Here is a 22,098-nt window from a genome sequence, read left to right on the forward strand (position 1 = left end):
GGGGAGGGGGGTAGGGCAGCAAAGATTCTGGGGGGGCTGCCCTCCCCCACCTGCATCCACATCTGTCCTGGTGTACATCCACTCAGTGGCCACAGTGCTCCCACAAACCCCTGGGCACGGCCATGGCGAGGAGAGCATTAAGGCCTCTTTCTGAATTTCATTGACCGGAGGAGAGTGGTATATCACAGGGAATGAGAAATACTGCTTTTCTTGGCCACATTAATTTTCCTCCTTAAATTAATTCAGAGGTTTGTGAAGTGTAGGTTTTACTCAGACTACGTCGATAAAAATTGATGGTGTAATATCAATAAATAACCTTCCAGAGGGAAGAGCTGTTCTCCCGCTGCTGCACATGTCTGTGTTGCATGGAGTGTTCTAGCAGTTCTTCTCACCGAGAGAGTGGCTTTGCAAGTTTAAGGTGTTTAACTATTTTCGTCTAACCAAGGTCACTCTAGGCCTGTCTGCAATTAACTTTTTGTAGCCTGGTTTTTAAAAAGTACATTCTTTTTGTTTTTGTATTTAATAGTACCCTCTGCTGGCTGGTTTCAGGAACATCACAGCCTTTGTGGCCCTGTTTGGTGTTATATTCTCTGAAAGAATTACTGCAAGAATATATTTAGCATATAGATGTGATTTAAGTTTTTACGCTGAGTGAACTGTTCAATAAAAAAGGTTTTTTTTTTCTTTTAACTGTATTACATTTGTCAGTGAGTCAGTACTGTATGGCTCAGCACAATCATACTGGTTTAGTTTTTCCTCTTATCTCATGCCTGATGAGGGTTTTTTAGAAAAAGGACCCAGGCTGTTTTGACCTTTGACCTCTGACCTTTGACAGCAGTTGGTTTTTAAATTGTATTTTGTTTTTTCTCCCTGTGCCTGCAGGTCGAACTGGCTGAAGCCGTGCTGTGGGCGGCGGGCGGCGCTGTGGCAGGTCTTCCTGCTCAGCGCGGGGTTCAACTGCTTCCTGGTGGCCTGTGTTGTGCTGGTGGTGCTGCTCCTGGCTCTGGAGCTTCTGATCGACACCAAGCTCCTACAGTGTGAGTCTATAATTCTCTGGCCTACTCATAATTTTTAAAATATACCCCATCCTGCTCATTTACACAACGCTTCTAAAGTGTGTGTCTATAATGACCTGCTCACATACACTGAGAATATACATACACCCTGACCTGCTCATTTATGCTTCTAAAATATGCATCTATAAACTCTGACCTGCTCATATACACAGAGTATAAACATACACCCTTACCAGCTCATTTACACAATGCTTCTACAATGTGAGTATGTTAACCCTTGAACTCTACTGTTTTCTTCCTGGAGACATTTGATTGGCGATGTAGTGCCCATAAATGTAATCCTGGATCAGTTTTTATTGCTCATTATCAAATTATTAAAGTTGACATTGACATTTTGCATGATTGACAGGTTGCATCACTTTATGTAAAACTGTATGGAATTCATAAGCAGTTTAACAAAGCCGTGCCTACTGGAGGTTCGCTGGTTCATCATATACCATGGTTTTTTGCATGAACTTTCTTTATGATAGCACTTGGCACTTGATCTAAAGATAGTGTAAACCACAGATCATGCAAACCAGTTTGTACGTATAATTGTATATATTTCAGAAAATTCAAAGTGAATACAAAACCAATATGGTTTGCACCCTTGAGGGAAATTTGTTTCTTATGAAGAGGGGGACCTGTGTAGCAAATTTGGTGAGTCAAGGTCAAAGGGGCCTTGCCACTAACATGATCCGCTTGTATTTGCTAGCTCTGTGCAGCATGTGGCTTCTGTGAAGGTCGTTCTCATTACAGGATAAAATACTGCACCTGGGGGAGACCATAAGGGGCAGATCGCTGCACATCCAGATCAAACCTCAGCTTTTTTATTTTCTTATTTTATTTTATCTTCGTCTGCACATCAGGGATTTTCTGTTTTTAAAAGAACAAAGCCAGTGGGCTGCGTGTAATGCTTTTCAATCTATCTTCTGCTTAAAAATCCCAAAATAAAAGCCACATGCTTTCTTTTATTTGTTTATTTAATTATTTATTTATTTTTGCAAAAACAGCCAACTGCTGACAGGGTGATGTTGTAAACTGGATATAAAGCGTATTCAGAAGGTTGTGATTTTAGTTCCCAGATGGGACGGTGCATTTGCAGCTTGTGCAAAGGTGCTTAGCACACGTTCCCCTCTGCAGCTAGCTGGCCGTGTTAATAGGTGCTAGGTGTAGTGAATGCTGTGCACACAGCCCTGGACAACTAACTGCTGCCATTCGCAGATCTGTGAAGTGAAGGGTCTGTGCGTAGCTCAGGAGAAGGGAGCCAGGCTTGTGTCCTTGTGAGACGGGTGGGGGGGAAAGCTGTGAATTTTCACAGGTATTTGTCAGTGGGATACTGTGGTTGTTGCAGGACGAATGAGCCCCCCCCCCAGGTGTGAAGTGCGGAGCCGAACCGTCCTTTCGCATGTGGCAGGGTCGGGAGGTACCCCATCGATTACAGAGGAAGCAGGCGAGCGCGTGCGGGGGGTGGGGGTCGTATGTGGAGACTTATGGCCTTAGCGATTCCTCAGGCTTGTTGCAGGGGGTTGAGGGCCACAAGTCACTCCGATATATCGCCGTTTCATTCCCGCCTTCGCCGGCACCACGAGATGGAGTGGTGACCGAGGCGAGGGAAACCAAGACAAATGGAGGGAGGAAGGATTAGTGGATGAACGAACGGCGAGAAGCAGACAGGCTGGAGATTAATAGACGAGGGGGGCGGGGTGGGGGGAAGGGGGAGAGACAGGGGGGACAAATGAACTGATTGACAGAGCGCTGAATGGAGCGCAGAAGACCGATAGGCCGGGAGGGAGACTCGCGGAGAACACTGCGGGAGACCAATCGGCCAATGGGCCGGGCGCGGCCCTGGACCAGGCTGATAAATAGGTGGCCGTATTGACCGCGAGCAGCGTGGGGGGAGGGGGGGCCGTGTGCACGAGGGGGGAACGTGAGGGCCTGTATAAATGCAAATGCCTCTGGCTCCCGGGCTGATCACAACCTGAAATTGATGGAGGCTTGGGGCAGCCGCGGGCGGCTCATGATGGCGCAGACGGCTAATTCCGTGTGATTGGCCCAAATCCCTGCCTTCAGTTCAAGGTCTTAACCTGTACCCGTGATACTGTCTCTGTCCCTTTCTCCAAACCGATCTTATGCATTATTGCATTATGCAGTTATTTCTGTTTAATTAGTTTCCTACTTCATCTGCAAATCCTCACTCCATCCTGCTGAGTGCCCCACTGCCTTGGTCTGCGGCTCTTCTGTGTCATTTCTGACCTCTATGCCTACCTTATCCATTATCAGCAGACGATATAACTTGCTTATCATTTGTCTGTAGTATTTATTATTTGCCTGTGGGTTTTTAGTTGCAGTTTTGTTGCAATATTCGGTTGCGGTATTATTTTTTTTTTCTGCCACTGTACAGGCCCAGTGAGAATGTGGGGGTTTTGCTAGGTGTTTCTTTCTGCTTTTGCACATTTCTCACCTGAACACGTCTCCCAGACAAGTGTTCCTTTAACACTAGAATTGTTTCGCTGAACGTACTTCTCCTGGGAAAATCAACTGCATTCTGCAACCTGAGCTTTCCCCACAAGTAACGACACATTTTGTGGAGGGTGTTGTTGGCAGTCATGTGATGGAATAGAGACATCACACGTCCTCCAGGTTCGTGCCGAGACGATTGGTCGAGGCGGGAGGTTTTCCGCTGGCTCCAAAGTTTAACCCTGACTTCTTTTTCCATTCTCACCTTTGACCTCTTCTCTTTCACTCGCAGTTTCCAGTGCTTTCCAGTTTGCCAGCATCATCCACTGGATCAGCCTCGTCATCCTCTCCGTGTTCTTCTCAGAGGTGAGCGGACGACAGGCCCTGCCTCAGGCACTCCGGCCTAATTAAGCTCGTGGGGCCAATCGGAGCTGTGTGGGCGGGGCTTTATTTAAAGTGACGGGAACGTGGGCGATAACTGAAGCCGCGCCAATGAAGAAACCGAATGGGTCTAACTGGGTCCAACTGGGTCCAACTGGGTCCAACTGGGTCTAACTGGGTCTAACTGGGTCCAACTGGGTCCAACTGGGTCTAACTGGGTCTAACTGGGTCCAACTGGGTCCAACTGGGTCTAACTGGGTCTAACTGGGTCCAACTGGGTCCAACTGGGTCTAACTGGGTCTAACTGGGTCCAACTGGGTCTAACTGGGTCCAACTGGGTCCAACTGGGTCTAACTGGGTCTAACTGGGTCCAACTGGGTCTAACTGGGTCCAACTGGGTCTAACTGGGTCCATTCACAACAATGTGAGGCGGGCAGGTGCCCCGCTTCACTGGCACTGCATGTGGGGGCGTCAGGTGGTGGAGGGTATTGGGTGGGTTTTCCATGTCGTCCCTTAATCTAAATACACCTGTGAGTTGCCCCAGTCCTGCAGTCCTCAGGTTTTTACTGCTTGTGCCTGTGAACACCAGCAGCCTGCTGCTTCTGAGGAACAAAGCTACTGGAATAGGCTGAACTGGCAGGTTCCACTTAACGAATACAGGGCTATGCAATCATCTGTCTAAACACCAGACTGAGCTCCGCCCCCAGTCAATTTATCCTTTGAGTTGCCACATCCCCATGTTTCAGATCCTGCCCATAAGCAGGAATTATTCACTGCAAAAAAAATGTAATTTTGAAAGAGAACTGAAAACATGAAAGAAAGGTCCCAAGCCATGCAACGACTCCAGTTTTACTGCAATGAGAAAATAGTTAACTACTGTGTTTAGGCTTACTTCAGGTTCTACATACAAGCTGAATTTTTGTTCTACTCTACAGCATACGTTTCAGATCTTTGCCAACCTTTATTTTTATAGGGTCCTCCCCCAACTTTTTGGAATAAAACATTGGAAAATGTAGACTTGTGCTGCACTGAATGATTTTAATGAAAATCTTTAATGAGTTACACATGTTTACTTCATCTCGATGAAAGCTAGAGTGGCCATCATTCACTTTTACATTACAGTCACACACCTTGTGTCAAACTGAGTGATTTTATTGAAATACATTAAAAAGATATGTGTGCTCACTCCATCCAAATGAGCCTACAGGGCATCCATAAGTCATTTTACACTCAAGAATTTTAATCCTTTTAATCATTCACAGTGTTATTAAGAGAAATGTACAATATTCTGTGTTAGTTACTTTTTCATTGTGTATTATCTGATGTTATAGTAAATATGAATATGTGACTTAATTTTGGCATTCTTTCAGTTGACTAAAAATCAGACATCTCCAGAGACAGTGTGCAGGAATGTTTTATATTTTAAATTTTGTTCTCCAAGTACCTGGATGGCACAACAAGACTGTCATACTTAAAAGATGTTTTTAGCAAAAGATGACTGGGACTGACCAGAAATTCCAGTTCACTTTGATCCACTTTCAAATGCCCCCAAGAATTTTGTTAATATCACTTAAAATCTGTGCTATAAAATAATAGATATTGAATATGCCTAAATCAAATCAGTCATTCCAGTTTCTGTAAAAGACCGCAATGTTGTTTCCATGATCTGTGTAGTCAGTGTTATGAACCACATGTTGATTTCTCATTGTTCCTTCACAAAAAAACTTCCAGGTTTATGGTCAAATTTCATTCAAATTTTATTTGAAATTTTTTTTTTTTTTGTATGGGATCTCTCATTCAGCCAGATGGAGGAAAAATGCCCACCTGAATTATTGCATTAGAGCCCACCGAGGTTAGAAGGTGAAATGGATATTGCTGTATCTCTATCACTGCTACTGTAGCCACTGTGCATTTAAAAAATGCTTACTGCAATCTTACATTAAAGAAAATGTTCATCTGTCTTTAGAAAGCTGAACCTAAGGAACAGAATTCTTCAAATTTGCTGATAAAGAATTAATTTCCCTTGAGTCTGTATTACCTCTTCTTGCTATCTCTCTCTCCCTCACTCTCCCTCTTTCTTTCTTTCTTTCTTTCTTTCTTTCCCACTCTCAGACTGTCTTCAGGATTGTAGTCTTGGGGATCTGGGACTACATTGAAAATAAAGTAGAGGTAAGCACCCCGGGGGTCTGTCTGTACTGGGTCTGACGTCTGTGTTGAGAAGTGCTGAGAGCGGAAAGGGGGGCAGGTTTCACTGCCGCGCCGAGCTGGACCGGTCTGCTGCTGCTGATGTCACTCTTCGATCAGCGGGCCAGAGCTCGACGCTAACGGTTCATTTCTGGAGATTTGTGGGCAGCGTGCTCACTGCTTTAAATAGACTCCTTCTCCTGTTTTCTCTGAGGTAGCCAGAGTACCCTAATTACAAAATGGTATCTCCTTAAAGGTGTGAAAGCAGGACATTTACATCCACTGAGGCTGCTTTGTGCCGTCAGAGCAGCATCTCTTCCCGTCTTCCTCCATTTGCGGTCTTACAGGAGAAAGAAGCAGAACAGGGAGCTTTCACAAGTAGCATTCATCCGAAGGAACAAAATGGAGACCACAGTTTAATGGCTAAAGCAGTGCTAAATTGACAGGGTTTGAACGCATGATTTTTCTCTCTGAAAAACAGCTCCGAACACGCATACAGATGCCGTTGTTTCCTCCTGACTGACGTTTACCGCGCGCGCTGTGTCATGTGACCCCGGCAGGTGTTTGACGGTGCGGTCATCATCCTCTCTCTGGCCCCAATGGTGGCCTCCACAGTTGCCAATGGACCCAGCAGCCCTTGGGATGCCATCAGCCTCATCATCACCCTGCGCATCTGGAGGGTCAAGAGGATAATAGATGGTGAGCACGCGCCTCTGTTCCAGCCCAGCTGGGGCCCTTGTGACATCATCTTTGTGAGACCACAGATTCCCTACAGTAACCAGATTGGTCAGCTCCTGCATTCCTTCCATAGTCTCTGCCTCCATATTTTTCAGGTTAAATCCCATAACAGGAGTTTCTGGTGCTTAATCATAGTAATATTTATGAAGAGGCATGCACAGTGTATAATATTCATGAATAGAATATCTTTCACCACAAGTATGGTCCTTGGTCCCATGCTTTTATTTATAATAAACTAATTAAACAAACTTCATAAGAACCAAGAGAGGATGCTGAAGGCATAAGATTGGGCTTCAGTTTCCCCAGGGGGGAGTCATCTGTGGAATAGAGGGTTTTGGCCAGTGATTTTTTATTCCACCCTTTGCTTCATTTTTGTCTTACACCACATTCACATTTTAGCTTAAGAAACTTTCCCTGTTTCCTGAGTGAAATCAGGTTAACCCATATTTGGCAGGTCATCTGAGGGTTGGCTACACTGCCGCTGGACTTTGTAGAACACTTAATTTACCCTCTATAATGTTGTACTTTAACTTGAGTGATTATGCGGATGCTGCCAGCTTTGAACTTAAAAAAAAAAACTTAACCTTAGAATTACTGTATTGGAAAAATCAATCTAGCATTGACAACATAATAACTCTCCCCGTTATTATATGTCTACTTACAATTCGTAACCATATATTTATTGATCATGTGAATAGCTGGTGAATTGCCAGCATTCATTTCTTCTAAAAATGATATTGATCTTTGACCCTCACTCCAAACCAGTGAGTGTGGCTAATATCTGTGGTGAATGAAGTTTGTGTCCTTCATTAAAGGGGCGTCATCCTAAATCACTCGAGCTGTCACTCCACACAGAGTTTTGTTGGCCTGTGTGAGGCCTGTATGGTAAACCCAGAGGTGAAACGTTAACCCTGTAGGCACCATTACACAAATGGACACTTCAAATGCAACCTTTACACTGGCTGATGCTCTACACTGGCTTGTGCTTTCGCCCTGACAGACTTGAAGCTTGCTGAAGCTTTTGACTCACTTGAGCATTATACTGAATGTATATATACCCTTATGGGCTTTACATACCAGGTTCATTTAATATTTATATATAAAATATATATTTTTTGATATTCCTAATGGGTGAATATGTCTCCCATTTTGCTAAGGATTCCCTGGGACTCCTTTAAGGGACCCCCGTGTCTGCAGTCTGCAGTTTGGGAACCCCTGCTCTAGGTTACGTGACCAGTGAAAGACATTGACAAACCAAAGACAATAGCGAAAGCTACAAGTGTTCCAATTTCTCTGCTTTTGTTTTTACCTTGTTGCAATGTATCCGAATAGCTGAATGTGCTGATTCAACACACTCAGCAAGAATGGCAAAAACAATCCAATGCAATCACAGCACTGGAACAAAGTCAATTAGCCACACTGCAAAAGGAAACGAGCATCTGTCTATCAGATCTGTGTCCTTTCTGCTGACAACTTCACCCGACCACCCACACAAGCACGAGAATGCATGTATGTAGACACACACGCACACACTCTCTCTTGCTCTCTCACGTACACACACACGTACACGCATACATGCACACACACTCTCTCTCTCACTCACGTACACAGACACACACCCTCTCTGCCACTCCTCTCAAATTCTTTCCTTCTGTAGGATCAATGGTGAAACTACATTAACTATTAATATTAGAGTTTGTTTACTCCGATTGAGAAATAGAACACAGTAATATTTTGTTTACTGAAAGTAAAAAAAGACAAAAATAATTGAGAAAATGCAATAATAATTTTTTTTAAATGCATGTCTAATCATTTTCTTCCAGCATACAAAATGGCATTCAGCCATTATTATGTAATACTTTAAATTAATTTTACTTATTTGTTTAAAAACAGAAGAAATAATAATTAAATGCAATAGTGTAGAACAGAACACATCTCTGGAAAAGCAAAATAGTCATTCTGGACTTTTTTTCTTGCATGTGCCAAAAGTCTAAATGTTGCAATGTCTGCAGGCCTCATATGAGTCTGATATTGTACTGCAGTGTTCTTGGAGGCATGAGTAACAGTGTGTCTTTAGGATTTAGAGCCCCCTAGGGTGGGGGGGGGGGGCAGGTGTCGCCTCTTGGAGTCTGGCTCGGCAATGGTGTGACTGATATATTTAAATGTGTTTGCCAGCACCTGTCACACTTTTCACACCCCTGCACACCCAATCAGAAGAGAACAGTACTCACGGCAACACTGGTCCTCTGTGTCACACTTGCGATTATGCAGACAAGGCATTAGACAGTCCTTCACTCTGCCCCCGGTGGTGAGGGAAAACATTGAACCTTCTTTCCTTCCATCCTCAGCTCTATTAATAGTGGCCGTGAACAGAGGCTCCAAGGTCCGACAGCACTTCTGTAGGAACAACACATCTGTGGCCAACTTCCTTATTTCAGACAAGAGTGACACCCCCCCAACCCACCTGCGTGACTCGTACGTCTTAGATAGATCTGGAGAATTTGACTAAATGGGGACAGGTTTCCAATTGTGGTGCAGACACAGAGAGGGGCCAGAGCCCGTTGCTTACGCACAGAGGTCACACGCCGCGTCTAAAAGAGGAAGTGCGGCAGCGCTTGGGCTGGGGCTTGGCCAGATCACAAGAGCTAACCGGCGTGGAGCCATTTTGAGACTCCAGGGCCTTTATCTCTCAGAGTTTAATGTCCTCATAACTTACTTACACAATGAAGTCAGATCAAAGCAATCCTGACTGAAGTGTTCTGAATATATACCAGCCTCTGAGCAGGGAGGGGGTTACAGTCTTAAGAATGAATCACAGCCGTGGCCATAACCGCCATCGAGGACGCCAAGGTCGTGTCTTCAGTGTTCATTTTTAAAGACAGGTACTGAACTTCTCTCAGTGCATGGTCCATCAGGGCTTTAATGAAACAATAGGTTGCACATACGTGTATATTACTAAAACTGAATTCACCTATGAGACATTGACAATCAAGATCATGTGACATGTACAAACCTGGATATACTCAGAAATTAGAAAAAGAACTAAAACAATTATGTTATATTACACAATACGGAAATAAATACAAAATATTTCTGGAATATATTGAATAAGAATTAATTCAGATTAATTCTATATTCTGCACATACAATTGGGTAATTTTTTTAAATTTCAATTGTTCAATTTAATAAAATCATCTTATAAAAAATTACAACTTTACATTTTTATCTTGAAACAAGAACCTCAATTAACGTTCAATTATTTTAGTTCTATTTTTGAATGCAGATTTATCTATCTAGATTTTGCAAACATCACTTAGTAATTAAATCACATTAATTAAGAAAAGCAAACTAGATTAAAAAGTGTATTGAAAAAATCTTAACATAAGGGTATTATTTATCTAAACTATTGAAAAAATCTAGTTAAAATTTTCTGACCATATTCTAAGATTATTGGCACTAAACACAAAAGCTTTATGATTTTTTTTTCCAGAGAAACAATTTGAGAAACTTCTACACCCAGATATCCTTGTATTTCTTTTGCTGACTTGATATTTAGTCTGTTTTCATCAATTTTTTTTAAAAATCATATTTTTTGTGTTATTTATATTATGTTATTTTATAACCATATTTGAGACAACCTCCAGGCCAATTAGGGTTAAGGGCCCAAACTAGGGTTAGGGTTAGAGTTAAGGTTAGGAACACGGTAAGTCTGAGGGTTGAGGCAAGTTTACGGCTGTGTTCAGCAGCTTAAAGGAAGGTTAGGACATGGGTTCATTTTTGATTTTGGACCAGCCAAACATTTTCTCTTGTAGCATGGGTACCTATGACCATAAAAATATGTCAAATCTTTGTATATTTTTTCAGGGAAAACATTTTTTTTTTTATTGACCTCAGATATATTATTTTGCATTTGTATTATTGAATTCATGATCTTGACTTTGTTTTTCATCAATTTAAAATGAGTAATCAGGTGTTTTCAAAAGTACCTATGGTTTCAATTATGGTTTAGGGCTCAAATTAGTGTTAGGGTTATGAAAGTTATACACTGGCAGAAAACGTGCATTTGTGGGGCAGGCAGAAATCTGAAAATGAATGCATTTTCTGTCGTGTGCAGCATGTGTTCATGTCAGAACACAGTTCTGTTTTGGAAGTGGACATAATTTTGTTTATGAAATAAGTTTGTTTTTAAATGACTTCAAGCAGATTCCCTGGTATTTCTTTTGTTGAATTGAGGATATTTATATTGTTTATATTGTTTATTATTTTAACAGAAGAATCATGCCTTTGATATACCTCTCATGCTCATCATTATGGTTAGAATTTAGGGATTAGGGCTAAGGATGGGAAAATGGTCAGTGTTAGTATTGAGGCACGTTTAGGGTTATGTTAAGGAGAAAGGGTAAGGGCAAGGGTTAGGACTGGATTTTTAAGTAATGGAATTTCAAAGGAGGAATATTTCAGGATCCATACCCTGAACCTTCCAAGGGTTTAAGTCTCATGACCTTGGTAATTTAAGATTCCTGGTTGTATGCCTTATGGCAACAGTTCCATAAGCTCTGACCTTGTGCTATACAGCAGTGCTGAGTGTTTCCTTCATAAGTGTAGTGTCCAGTGTTACATTGTACTTGGGAGTTATAATTTTCATTTTATTCACTTGACATTATTACGGTTATAAAGGCGAAATGCTCCACATGTAATACGGTGATAATTGCATACTCTAATACATGGAAGAAACATGGTGTCCTTATATCATAGATCTCTGAGGTCATTTAGTTCAAATAAAATATTTTAATATTTAATAATGACAGTGAGAACATTATTACCGAAGATGTGTAAAATCTGACAATCCAAAATATATAGTTTAGTATGGCTAATAAACAAGTTCTTAAAGTATTTTTTGACTGTGGATCCTTGGATGGTTGTCGTGACAACAGTTTGGAAGCCACTGCTTTTGAATGTACTGACACTAGTGTTCTCCACCCAGCCTACATCCTGCAGGTGAAGGTGGAGATGGAGCTGGAGATCCAGCAGTATGAGAAGGCCAAGGCAGTGAGAGAGGACCAGCTGGACCGACTCACCCAGATCTGTCAGGAGCAGGCGGTGAGTCCCCATCGCCATGGCAATGTCCACCGCCGGTCGCCGCCCGCCAGCGTCGCTCTGTCATCTTACCCAAATCCCCCTCCCCGAATGACCCCCGGGACAGGGGACCCTCAGCGATCTCGGAGGGCACAGGGGCCACTGCTGGGGCCCCTGCTCTACAGAGAGATTCTCTAGGTTCCCACTCTCACACAAGCAGTTCAGTCAGAGCTTCAAAGCTGCTCAGAAATTTGTCGTTGCCGTTTGCCTGAGCTTGCAGGTGTAACTGCACCTCAGCGGATCCGCCACTTGGTGGTGCCATTTCAAAACAGGATGATCGATGGAAAAGTTTTTCTTAATAAATATGCCTATTCACAATTGGCTAACTGTTAATTTTTAAGAATATTTTTGTGCCAGGGTCAGCTGTGGCAGGCAGCCCCGCAGGGCAATGTACACCTGCTGTCAGCGTGCCCTAGGCAAGGGAGAGTTTCAGTACTGGGGTGTTAGCTTCCCACTGTGCACTGCTGCCTCCTACTGTTTATTCTTGCATCATTGCTGATATCATTTCATGCTTTAATGTTTTTGTAATAAAACAAAGATTGTGATGTATTTATTAACTATTTTCCAATGGTATATCTTTAATATAAAGAGAACCCAAATAGGTGTACATATGGTTTCTCCCTCTGCACTACTGAGGTCATGGTCCACACAGGGTTCTGCTCAGCCTGTTGTGTTACCTGAGGAGTCTGCCAATCACAAAGAGCAGGTTTAACTGGGCAGCAAAAGACATCACTTGACAAACATCTTGGTACAGTGAGCGCCATGATGTTGAGGCTTTTTGTGATTTCTCGCCAGGGATCACTTTCTTTTTAATGATGTTCCAAACAGTTGGTTTTGGTTTGGTTTTGTTTGTCTAAAGTTTGGCCTATGTCTCTGTCTGTTCTTTTGTCTCTGTTCTTATTTCTCAGCCTCATAATCACTTCCTTGACTTTCATTGGCACAACTCTGGTTTTCATGCTTACAAAAACCAGTAACAATTTCAAAGGCAATAGAAATGCTAGAATCATAACTGTATACTGAAAGCTCTCTTATACCTGCACTAAGGAAGCAACTGAACAAAGCTGACTAATCAGAAACACCTGTGAAGCCATGTGTCCCAAGCATTATCATTCCCTGAAATGGGAATGATGAAACCAAAAAAAAAACCCTTAAATAAAACAAATCACAAATCTAAAATTGTAGAGTACAGAGCCAAATTAATAAAAAATATCGCTTTGTCCAAAATATTATCACGCTCACTGTATGTGGCTGGTGTAAGGTTTGTTCCCATGGCTTGGGTTTAACTGTAATTCCTAAAACACCTTCTTCAGGATTACATTTCAAAACTATTATCATCACTTCTACATCTGCCGGATTGCTAAATGTAATTTGTGTCACAATAATGATAATTCCCTACTGTGCCTCCAATGACCCATAATAATGGCTGTTACATTTGCAAAGCAAATCTCATTAGATTTAAATTATGGTTTTTTGTAATCTCAGTTTCTGCCAGCAGAGGGCAGTAAAATGCCACATAAATGTGTTGAGCCATGCCAATGTATTTCAAAAATGTACCTCAGGAAGAATTCCACAATATTAAAACTGTGTAGTTGTTCATGAAACTAGTTGCAGGGCAAATGATCAATAACAGATATGTTGTAATATCTTCTCATTCAAACTTATTTTAACCTCTTTGTAGACTTCACTTTTGAATTTTGAAGAATTTCTACCTCAAATAAATCACTCAATTCAAATTTTGGTCTTAATATAATGGATTTATGCTTTATCTTTGAATTTGATCACATTCAGAATCACTTTCATTACTGACTCATGAAAGTAACTATCAGCATAAACAGCATAAATTTTTTTTCCCATCCGAGGATAAAAATTACCCAGGGTTCCGTTCACTTCAATTTACCCCAGAACAAAACAGTGCATGCTTGTGTCCTGACATTTACACTGTACATGACCTGAGCTTTTCCAGCCTGCCGAGTTTCACCGTCGCATTTGTCCCCAACACTTAAGACCCCTGAAATCAATACGAGGCGAAGCAATAAGCGCACGCGATGGTGGGTTTCGCCCCCCGCTGACCCAGATGCTGCTCTTTATACTGAGCGCAATGACCGCACGCGCTCAGCTGCTGCCTGCCCCGGGAGCCCGTCCATATCCGCTGCCTTTTGGTAACAGTTACAGGATTGATGGGGCAGAATGACGGGTATGATTCTGAAGGGGGTGCAGTGAGAGGGGGTGCAGTGAGAGGAATCGGTTGAGGTTTACAGAGGCTGCTGTGGGGCGGAATTTTCCAGAGGCATTGTTTGTGTGTTGCGTTAGGTGTTGGTGTGTGTGCATGCGTGTGTGGGCTTGCATGCAAGTTCTTTTGTATGTGCACGTCTGTGTATGACTCTTAATCCCTTCTGACTGCCCCCTACGTGTGTGTGCACCTGCGCATGTATGTATTGTGTGTGTGTGTTTCTGAATTCCCCTCCTGACTGATCCCCCTCTACTTTTTCCTCTCTTTCACACTCCTTCTCTTTGTCTCCATCCCTGTGCCTGTGTGTCTTCCCTCTGTGGCCCCCCTGTCTGCGGGACAGTTTGAGATCCGGCAGCTGCGGGCTCACCTGGCCCAGCAGGACCTGGACCTGGTGGCAGAGCGGGAGGCGGCCATGCAGATCCACCGCGTGTGGGACAAGCAGAGCAGCAGCTTCCGCGTGGTGGACGGCCTGGGCCCCGGGGAGTCGGACGACGAGGGCCACGGTCGGATCCGGGACCCCGCGCCCCCCGCAGGTACCCCCGAAACCCCCTCCTTCCTGCGCGTTACCCTGACGCAGGCCCAGGCCCCCTACCCCCCAATCTCCTCTGGTGTCTGCTGATGTCCTGCGCGGAGCCGCGTAGCCATGGGTTGCGAGAAAGTGGCCGCAAGTTTGAGAGGTGCTGCCACAGCTGAAATATTTATCACTCACTCCAGGCCGACTTCCCGTCTGCAATCAGTTCCTGACCATCTCCATCTTTCACAGCCGGTGTGAAAGATCCGAGGATAATGAATACCCCAGCACGTCCAGGAAGGGAGCTGCACTCTGCCTGAGTGGACTTGAGTGACCGGAGATTGCGGTCCATTTCAGCGAAATGCAGGGTTATGAGGTAGCTTTTTAATGCAGGAAGCAGAACTTGCGCTTAACGGTTCCCATTCATAATTGCTGTTCCGATTCGTAGAACGCTGCTCACTAATGCGCGTTAATTTGGATGCTTTTGAAGCAGCATCACATTCCCTTAATTTTGAGGGCAATTCTTGCAACCGCCAAAAATATTACATTCCATTTAAAATTATGGTAGATGAACAGTGAAACACAAAGGAAGAGTTTGTCACCTTTTTAAATTAAATGTTAAATTATAATTCATAAAATGTCAGGGAAACTGTTGCAGAGATTTTCTTTTGTTAGTTTGCTGCATAGCAAAAGTTAATTTGTTAGCCACTACTTATTTAGCAACTTGTTAGGTAGTTTGACTTCTGTTTGGTGCAGGTGGGCATTTGGTCTAACTTCTGATCAAACCAGGCCGTTAGTCCAGTATACAGTATATACACAGAATCGGACTATTAAGTAATAGCAGAGGCCTTACCAACATAATGTAGACACTGGCTTCATAGGCTCTTCAATTTGTGAGAGATATTTAACAATTATGTCTCGGAAGGAAGAAGTAGGCAGCTACCTTCGAATCAGAATGCAGTCAGTAAATAATACCTCATTGATTTCATCCTCAATTTATTTTAAGCTATTTCCTGTATAGACATGAAGTGATGTCAGTTGCCTACCAATTCTCACAAGTGAAAAATACGGAAGTACTCCCATTGGCTGCCTTTCTGCGGAATAAGTTTTGACTGAGAGATATGTCGGCAATTATAGAGGACAAAAAAGGACAACCGTGACAGCAGGTCACCAAAATGCCAGAGCGGTGTTCTGCTAATCACGCTGCGTAGCCCTGGGCAGGTCTGAGGCTTGGCCCTGAACCCCAGGCCTTAGCACACAAAACGCAGGCAATCTGGGATCAGTGGAGCCTGAAAAAGCTTTTAAAGACCTCCTGAATGAAGAGGAACACAGGTACTGGGCACTAGGTGCATTGTGGGAGAGGCTTGTTCTGCTGAGAGAGCGCTTTTCGGCAAACATCTGTTCCCTTTCACCTGAAAGCAGCCACGAGCGCAGCAGCCACCGTCGCACAGATCACCCAGGGGGATTGTGGGTAAATCTGGCCCGCAGGAACGAGTGTGGCTCTTCCTGAGATGTGGCTCGGCAAAAGAGCACTTACGAGTGCGGGCAAGCCTCCGGGCAGACACGGCTTTGGGGTTTGGGTGGTCGGCTGATGGCTCTGTCTCTCTCTCTCTCTCCCCAGCCTGAGGCAGTGCAGTCAGGGGCAGTGGTCATTCCTTTTAAAGACGCCCCTTAAGTCACTTTCCGTGTCGGGGAGCATGGAAAAGACCAGAAGAGGGGCCCACTCGTGTTTTGGGACTGTTTTTGTCCAAAGGACAAAAAACCATTTTCCCAATTATTTTGTAAACAGAACACAAGGGACCGGTTAGTCGGCAGATTTGCGGTTGGGATAACTGCAATGGGAGCAACCCCCCCTTCCCCACCCCCTCACTCACCTCTCCTCCCCACCGAATTCCTTGAGTAAGCACGTGCAGTAATACTGAAACTGCTCCGGCTTTCTGTTCATTCTGAGGAAGGATTACTCCGGGATTACCTACGGCATTCCAAGATGGTGGGCAGGAGAGGGTGTGTCTCTGTCGCTCATTAACAGAAGCACAAATCCACAGATGGAGAAAAAAAAGCCTCTTCTTGTTTGCATTGTGTTTGAAGTTGTCTTTTACTCAGCGTATGAGTATTTAAACTCAACCCACATCCAGAGCACCAAGATCAGTCTTCACTGAGGGCTTCTAGAGCAGTTTTTCCTCATCCCTGTGCTTTGGACACAGTTACTTGCCTTTGGAGGATTTTTTTTTCGTAATATCTAAACTTTTAAGAAGATTCAAGCTGTAACAACATGTTACAAAGTGCAAAAAAAAGTTTTGCATCTCCTGCTAAATGGAACATACTGTACACAGTACTGTTTCACTACAAAAAATGTGCATAGAGCCTTTCAAACAGCCCAGAATACACAGTATCTGAGTGTACTGGAGGATGAACAGCAGCCCATCAAAGGGCCTTTTAAGCACGCCTGTGTGTTTTTTCCCCTTTTTCTCAGCTCATGTGTTATTAATGGCAGAGTGATTGTCCTAGTGGTGTTTTAGTGAGTGCAATGTCTCCTCTCCTGGGGCGGGACCCAATGAATATTTCAGGCCCGAATCTAAATGAGATTACCCGTCGGAGTCTGCGGCCTGTCTCGCGGGAGGAGGACGAGGCGCTCGGTGCTTTTTACTCTCCGGCGTAAGGTACGCGGCGTACCGCTCGCTTCGGGCGAATCGAGCCGCCACCGCCCCCCTATTCAGCCCCCTGCTAGCCAAGCCCGGGACAGCCAGAGCCCCCCTATTCAGCCCCCTGCTAGCCAAGCCCGGGACAGCCAGAGCCCCCCTATTCAGCCCCCTGCTAGCCAAGCCCGGGACAGCCAGAGCCCCTCCCAACACGGCCCGGCCTCCCATCCGTGCAGGTTTTAGCGCTCCTGACCACTCTGCACCGCGCTGAGCTGATTTTATAGGCCCTGTCTCAGGCCCACACACTCACCTGTGGAGTCTTCCCATAAAGCCAATGCGCTGCATCTCTGAGTGCTGCTGTACAACTTTTAGACCCTGGGACTCACTTCTAACTTTATAAAGGGTCATTTCTCTGTGGAGACTCGTCATGGACCGCTAACTAAATATGTAGGGAGTGTAAGGGTGTGTTGTGGTAAATGCTGATGGTTACACATTGTTGTTATACAGTGTTGTTGTGTAATAATGCCAGCTAAACAAATTTATAACCATAAAGATATAATAAAAATAACGATGTCTTTGCTTATGAAGGATTCAACTGTCAATATTTGGTGGAGAAACCATGATGCTTCCTTTCGGGATTTTTTTTCCAGAGCTGTGTGTTCTCGCATTCTGGAACAAAGGTCATCTTTTATGACCTCTGGGCCCAACCTCTCGTTTCAGGCCCGGTTGTGTGTGACGACATGAACAACTACATCAGCCAGTATTACAGCGAGCCCAGCAGTGGTAAGAGCACAGCTGCTTTCCAGACTGAATGGCACTGAACGGCCCGAATAATAATGTATTTACATTCACGTTTACATTTTAGGCATTTAACTGACCCTTTTATCCAGAGCCACTTATGATTAGTGCATAAAATGCCTTGATTTGCAAATCACCAAATATTCAAGTGGTAATTAATGAGAGTGCAATGATTGGGTCATAGCACACTGTAGGAATTAATCCTTTGTCACTAGAATTAACATGTGGAAGGGATGGTTGAGGGATTTTTTGAAGGGAAATATAGCATATGAGATGTGGCAGAGGGGAATGGGAATCAGACTGGATTGTTATGAGTACATATACATACATAACCTCTTTTAAGTGTTGAACAAGAAGTATGACTTCCTGTTCAAGGAACTGCACTCACAATCCAATAATACTCCAAAACAAATGTTTTCATGTCATAATTTTTCTGATGTGAGTGACCTTACTAAGATCCTCTGGGCTGAAATGTTGGCACACTGAAAGCTCTTAACTCCAGCTCTAATAGCTGGGTAAGTACTGATGAGGATGCTTATGGTGCTTTTGTAGATGTGGGGGTCCCGGACATGGGGGCGCGTGTCATCACCACGGCGGCCATCGACGTGCACCTCCCGGACAACCCCAGCCAGCCGTCCTCGGTCCTGCGGAGCGCGGACACGCCCGGCGGCCTGGAGCGCACGGGCAGCTCGGTGAGCGACACCTCCTTCAGCGCCTCGCGCTCCACGCCCAGCTTCTCCACCCGCGGCCAGAGCCTGAGCAGCCACACCCTGGGCTCCACCACCGACTGCAGCAGCAGCACCACCACCGCCCGCGAGCCCTCCTCCCTCTGCTCCGGCCCCCAGTGCCGGCCCCCGCCCTACCGCAGCGCCGTGGTCTCCCCGGGGCCCGGGCGGGGCCCGCGCGACCCCACCGCCGTGGTGCAGGAGCTGCTCTCCTCCCTGTCGGGGGACTCCTGCCTGGCCCAGAAGGGCCTGGACCCCGTCAACCTGAAGCTGCCCAGCCCGGCCGGCTCGGCCGAGACCAGCCCCGAGATGGAGCACCGGCTCAACATCTACAACCGCAAGAACCAGGACGGCCTGGCCGTGCTCCAGACCAAGCCCCTCATCCACCTGCAGGCCAGCGAGCCCCCGCTGGGGGAGAAGTACCGGCTGCTGGGCCCCGCCGACTCCCCCCTGGGCCACCTGCCTGACACATAGTGACCAGGGGGAGGCGCTCCCGTTCCCTTCCTCCTCCTCTCCTGCGCAGATGCTACAGATGATTTGCTCATGCCTCTGAAATAAGTACAGAAAGAAGAAGTGAGCACCACGGCTTTGGGTAGGCTACTCTTCTGTGAGAACTGCTGATGCTCCCCCTTCTCTTGCTCCTCTGAGGCACCAGTGAAGGACACTCCTGCCCAAAAATCGCACAACTGTACCAGGGAGGAAAGGGTGGCAGTGGGGAGGATGTTTGAGCCGGCGCTGGATAATCATCAGGAATTAGTGTTTTTAATGCGTCCCATCGTGGAGAATGGAAAAGGCCCCTGTGTATATGAAACCAGCAAGGGAACACACTGAAGTTCTTACAGAACTAGCTAATGTGGAACAGTGCTTTAGATGAGGCCAAACAAATGGGTGCCAACGGTTTAATAGGAGAAGGTTAAGGGGGGGGGGGGGGTGGCATAATTGCAGGACAGTTTTGGGGGATTTGTTTTTTGTCTTTTCTTTTAATGGAATACTGTAACAATATATACAGTCTTCTCTGATCCAGCTACTGCAGGGTACATTTGATTGGAGCAAATTTCTTACCTTTTATCTTTCTACAGATGATGACATTTGTATTCAAATTTAAAAAGGTTAAACTGCACCAGCTCCAGCATTTTTTAAATTGGAGGAGAGGATGACTGAAGGAAGGAAGGAAGTTATTGAAAGAACACCTGACTGCAGAGCTGAGAGGGACTAGAATGCTCTAGAATGGAATGCTTGCGGCATGAACCTTTAAAAATGATCTGCTTTCCAAATATGGCAAACTAACCCTGTGCACTTTAATGTTTACAGATATTTTATAAACAAATACTGAAGGAAATTCATTTCAGACTGCAGGTGTCATTCAATTAAAAGCCAAGTTTCTAAAACGATGGAAATTGTATTTGCCTTGTTGATAACCATTACTTACCAAGAGTGCCGTTGAAATGCCACGCAAATTACTACATGTGCACTTGTGCCCATCAGCAAATGTAGGCAATTTCAAGGTAAGAACGAGATATAGGTAATCACATTTTTTGTATAATACAGTCGGAATAGATAGCTATATTATAAACTGACCCATGTTGGATCTACAAATTGAAAATATGTAATCAGGGACATAATTTCAGAGGCTGAAAGGGAAGCGAATAATGTGTATTAAGTGCTCTATATTAGCGGTTATGGAAATGAACAACAAGTAAAGAAACAATATGAAACAATATTGATAGGCTATCATGCAGACACGTCTTTCTCGTTAAAATGGAATGAGATTGTATCGATTTTTCATTAAGCCATTACTGTAAGCCCTCAATATATTATTTATTGTCAGGTATATTTCCATTTATTAATGCCAACTTCCACAAGGCGGGGCAGCGCGCGCATGCGTACGTGTGCGTGTGTTAATGTTATTACAAAGTTATTCCCAACAGCAGTTCTCTCACACTTATGAAAGCTCTCAGTGAGTGGTTAACATTTGCGGAACACTTTGTTGAATGAAAAATACCAGGGCCTCTTTTACAATGAATAGTAAACATGCATTTCTATGCACAGTTGGAGAATTGATGCCTCCCAGTTTAAATGTAGGCTACGTGTACTTCTTTCAGTATATCCTTGTAAGCATGAGCTAACTGCATTAGATTGATAAAATTGGGACGATGCTCTTTTGAGGTTGGACCCAAACATGTTTTGACAATTCGAAATGGGTTCCAGGAGTTCATTGCTTAGTGTCAACTAGAATTTCTATACGGACCAACAGCCATATTGCATTAACCGATTTTCTCCTTATTTGCATATCGCTGTAAAACATGTTAATTATTTAGAACCACGAACATCACAAGAACTGTCACTACCAGAACTCACTGAGTGAATCATTGTGAACGTTTCTTCGCGAGGATAATAAACGGCAATTAGCCATTTGAAGATATCTTTAATTAAAAAGATAAGCTAACAATTCTATGCTAATTGAATGTTTACAACAATTATTTCCATTTTAAATTGTGAATTGGTAATGATAATTGGTAATGAATTCTTCATAAGTATTTCATAAAGAAATATGCATAACAAATTCCCGCAGTTCATGCTTATTTAATTTGAACTGCTGTGTAATTAGAATGAATGAGCACCCTATGATATGTGAATAAATGGTTATTTGGACGGTAGTTAGAACAGGCACAAGTTTGTGACGAGGCTGAAAAATGATATTACATGAACTTGAATTATGCTCAGCTTTTCTTCTTCAGCTACGAACAGAGGAACAAGATGAGAATAATTAAAGTCCAACCCTCAGCAATAATTCTGCGACCCGAATGATACAGAAAGGGCTCACCAAGTCTGGAGAATCTCTCAGTAATGTCTGTCGGCGATAGCCTACTTCGAGTTGACGGAGAAACAAAAAATCACAAGTAAGGGATTTCACTTGAAGTTCTATGAAGTTCAGAAAGTGACTTGGTTGTATCTGTATAGGCCTAATTAAAAATTATAGTTTAAAATATCAAACGAATGGCAAATAAATTATTTTGGAAGCCAATAACATTTTGCACGACAAAGCAATTTACTCTGTATAGAGGAAATAAACATCTCACTGGAACCTTTTTTCGCGGGGAATATAGTTATTTGTTCAATTGCGGACAAAAGATGTTCTTTTAAAAAATTGTTATGGGAGCACTTTTCCGGTGTTGCGTCGCAGAAGGTCAGATAGCCTACCGCTGAGAGGCCGATCATAATTATAAACTGTAAAACCACC

At 44.0% G+C, this 22,098-nt stretch overlaps 1 protein-coding gene across 2 annotated transcripts in view; it reads left to right on the forward strand.

The window, feature by feature from the left end:
* The window catches only part of LOC135242070 (transmembrane protein 266-like), a 63,347-nt gene extending 43,099 nt beyond the window's left edge, over positions 1–20,248 (forward strand). For both annotated transcript variants that reach the window (XM_064312968.1, XM_064312969.1), the window contains exons 4-11: positions 883–1,037; positions 3,808–3,881; positions 6,009–6,065; positions 6,641–6,779; positions 11,803–11,918; positions 14,525–14,717; positions 18,055–18,117; positions 18,685–20,248. In XM_064312968.1, coding sequence (XP_064169038.1) covers positions 883–1,037; positions 3,808–3,881; positions 6,009–6,065; positions 6,641–6,779; positions 11,803–11,918; positions 14,525–14,717; positions 18,055–18,117; positions 18,685–19,331 — 1,444 coding nt within the window. In that variant the 3' untranslated portion in view covers positions 19,332–20,248. The remainder of the gene's footprint in view (positions 1–882; positions 1,038–3,807; positions 3,882–6,008; positions 6,066–6,640; positions 6,780–11,802; positions 11,919–14,524; positions 14,718–18,054; positions 18,118–18,684) is intronic.
* The last annotated feature ends 1,850 nt before the right edge of the window (positions 20,249–22,098 follow it).

This window comes from Anguilla rostrata, chromosome 16, assembly GCF_018555375.3.
Source record: "Anguilla rostrata isolate EN2019 chromosome 16, ASM1855537v3, whole genome shotgun sequence".
In the NCBI taxonomy this organism is placed as follows: Eukaryota; Metazoa; Chordata; class Actinopteri; order Anguilliformes; family Anguillidae; genus Anguilla; species Anguilla rostrata.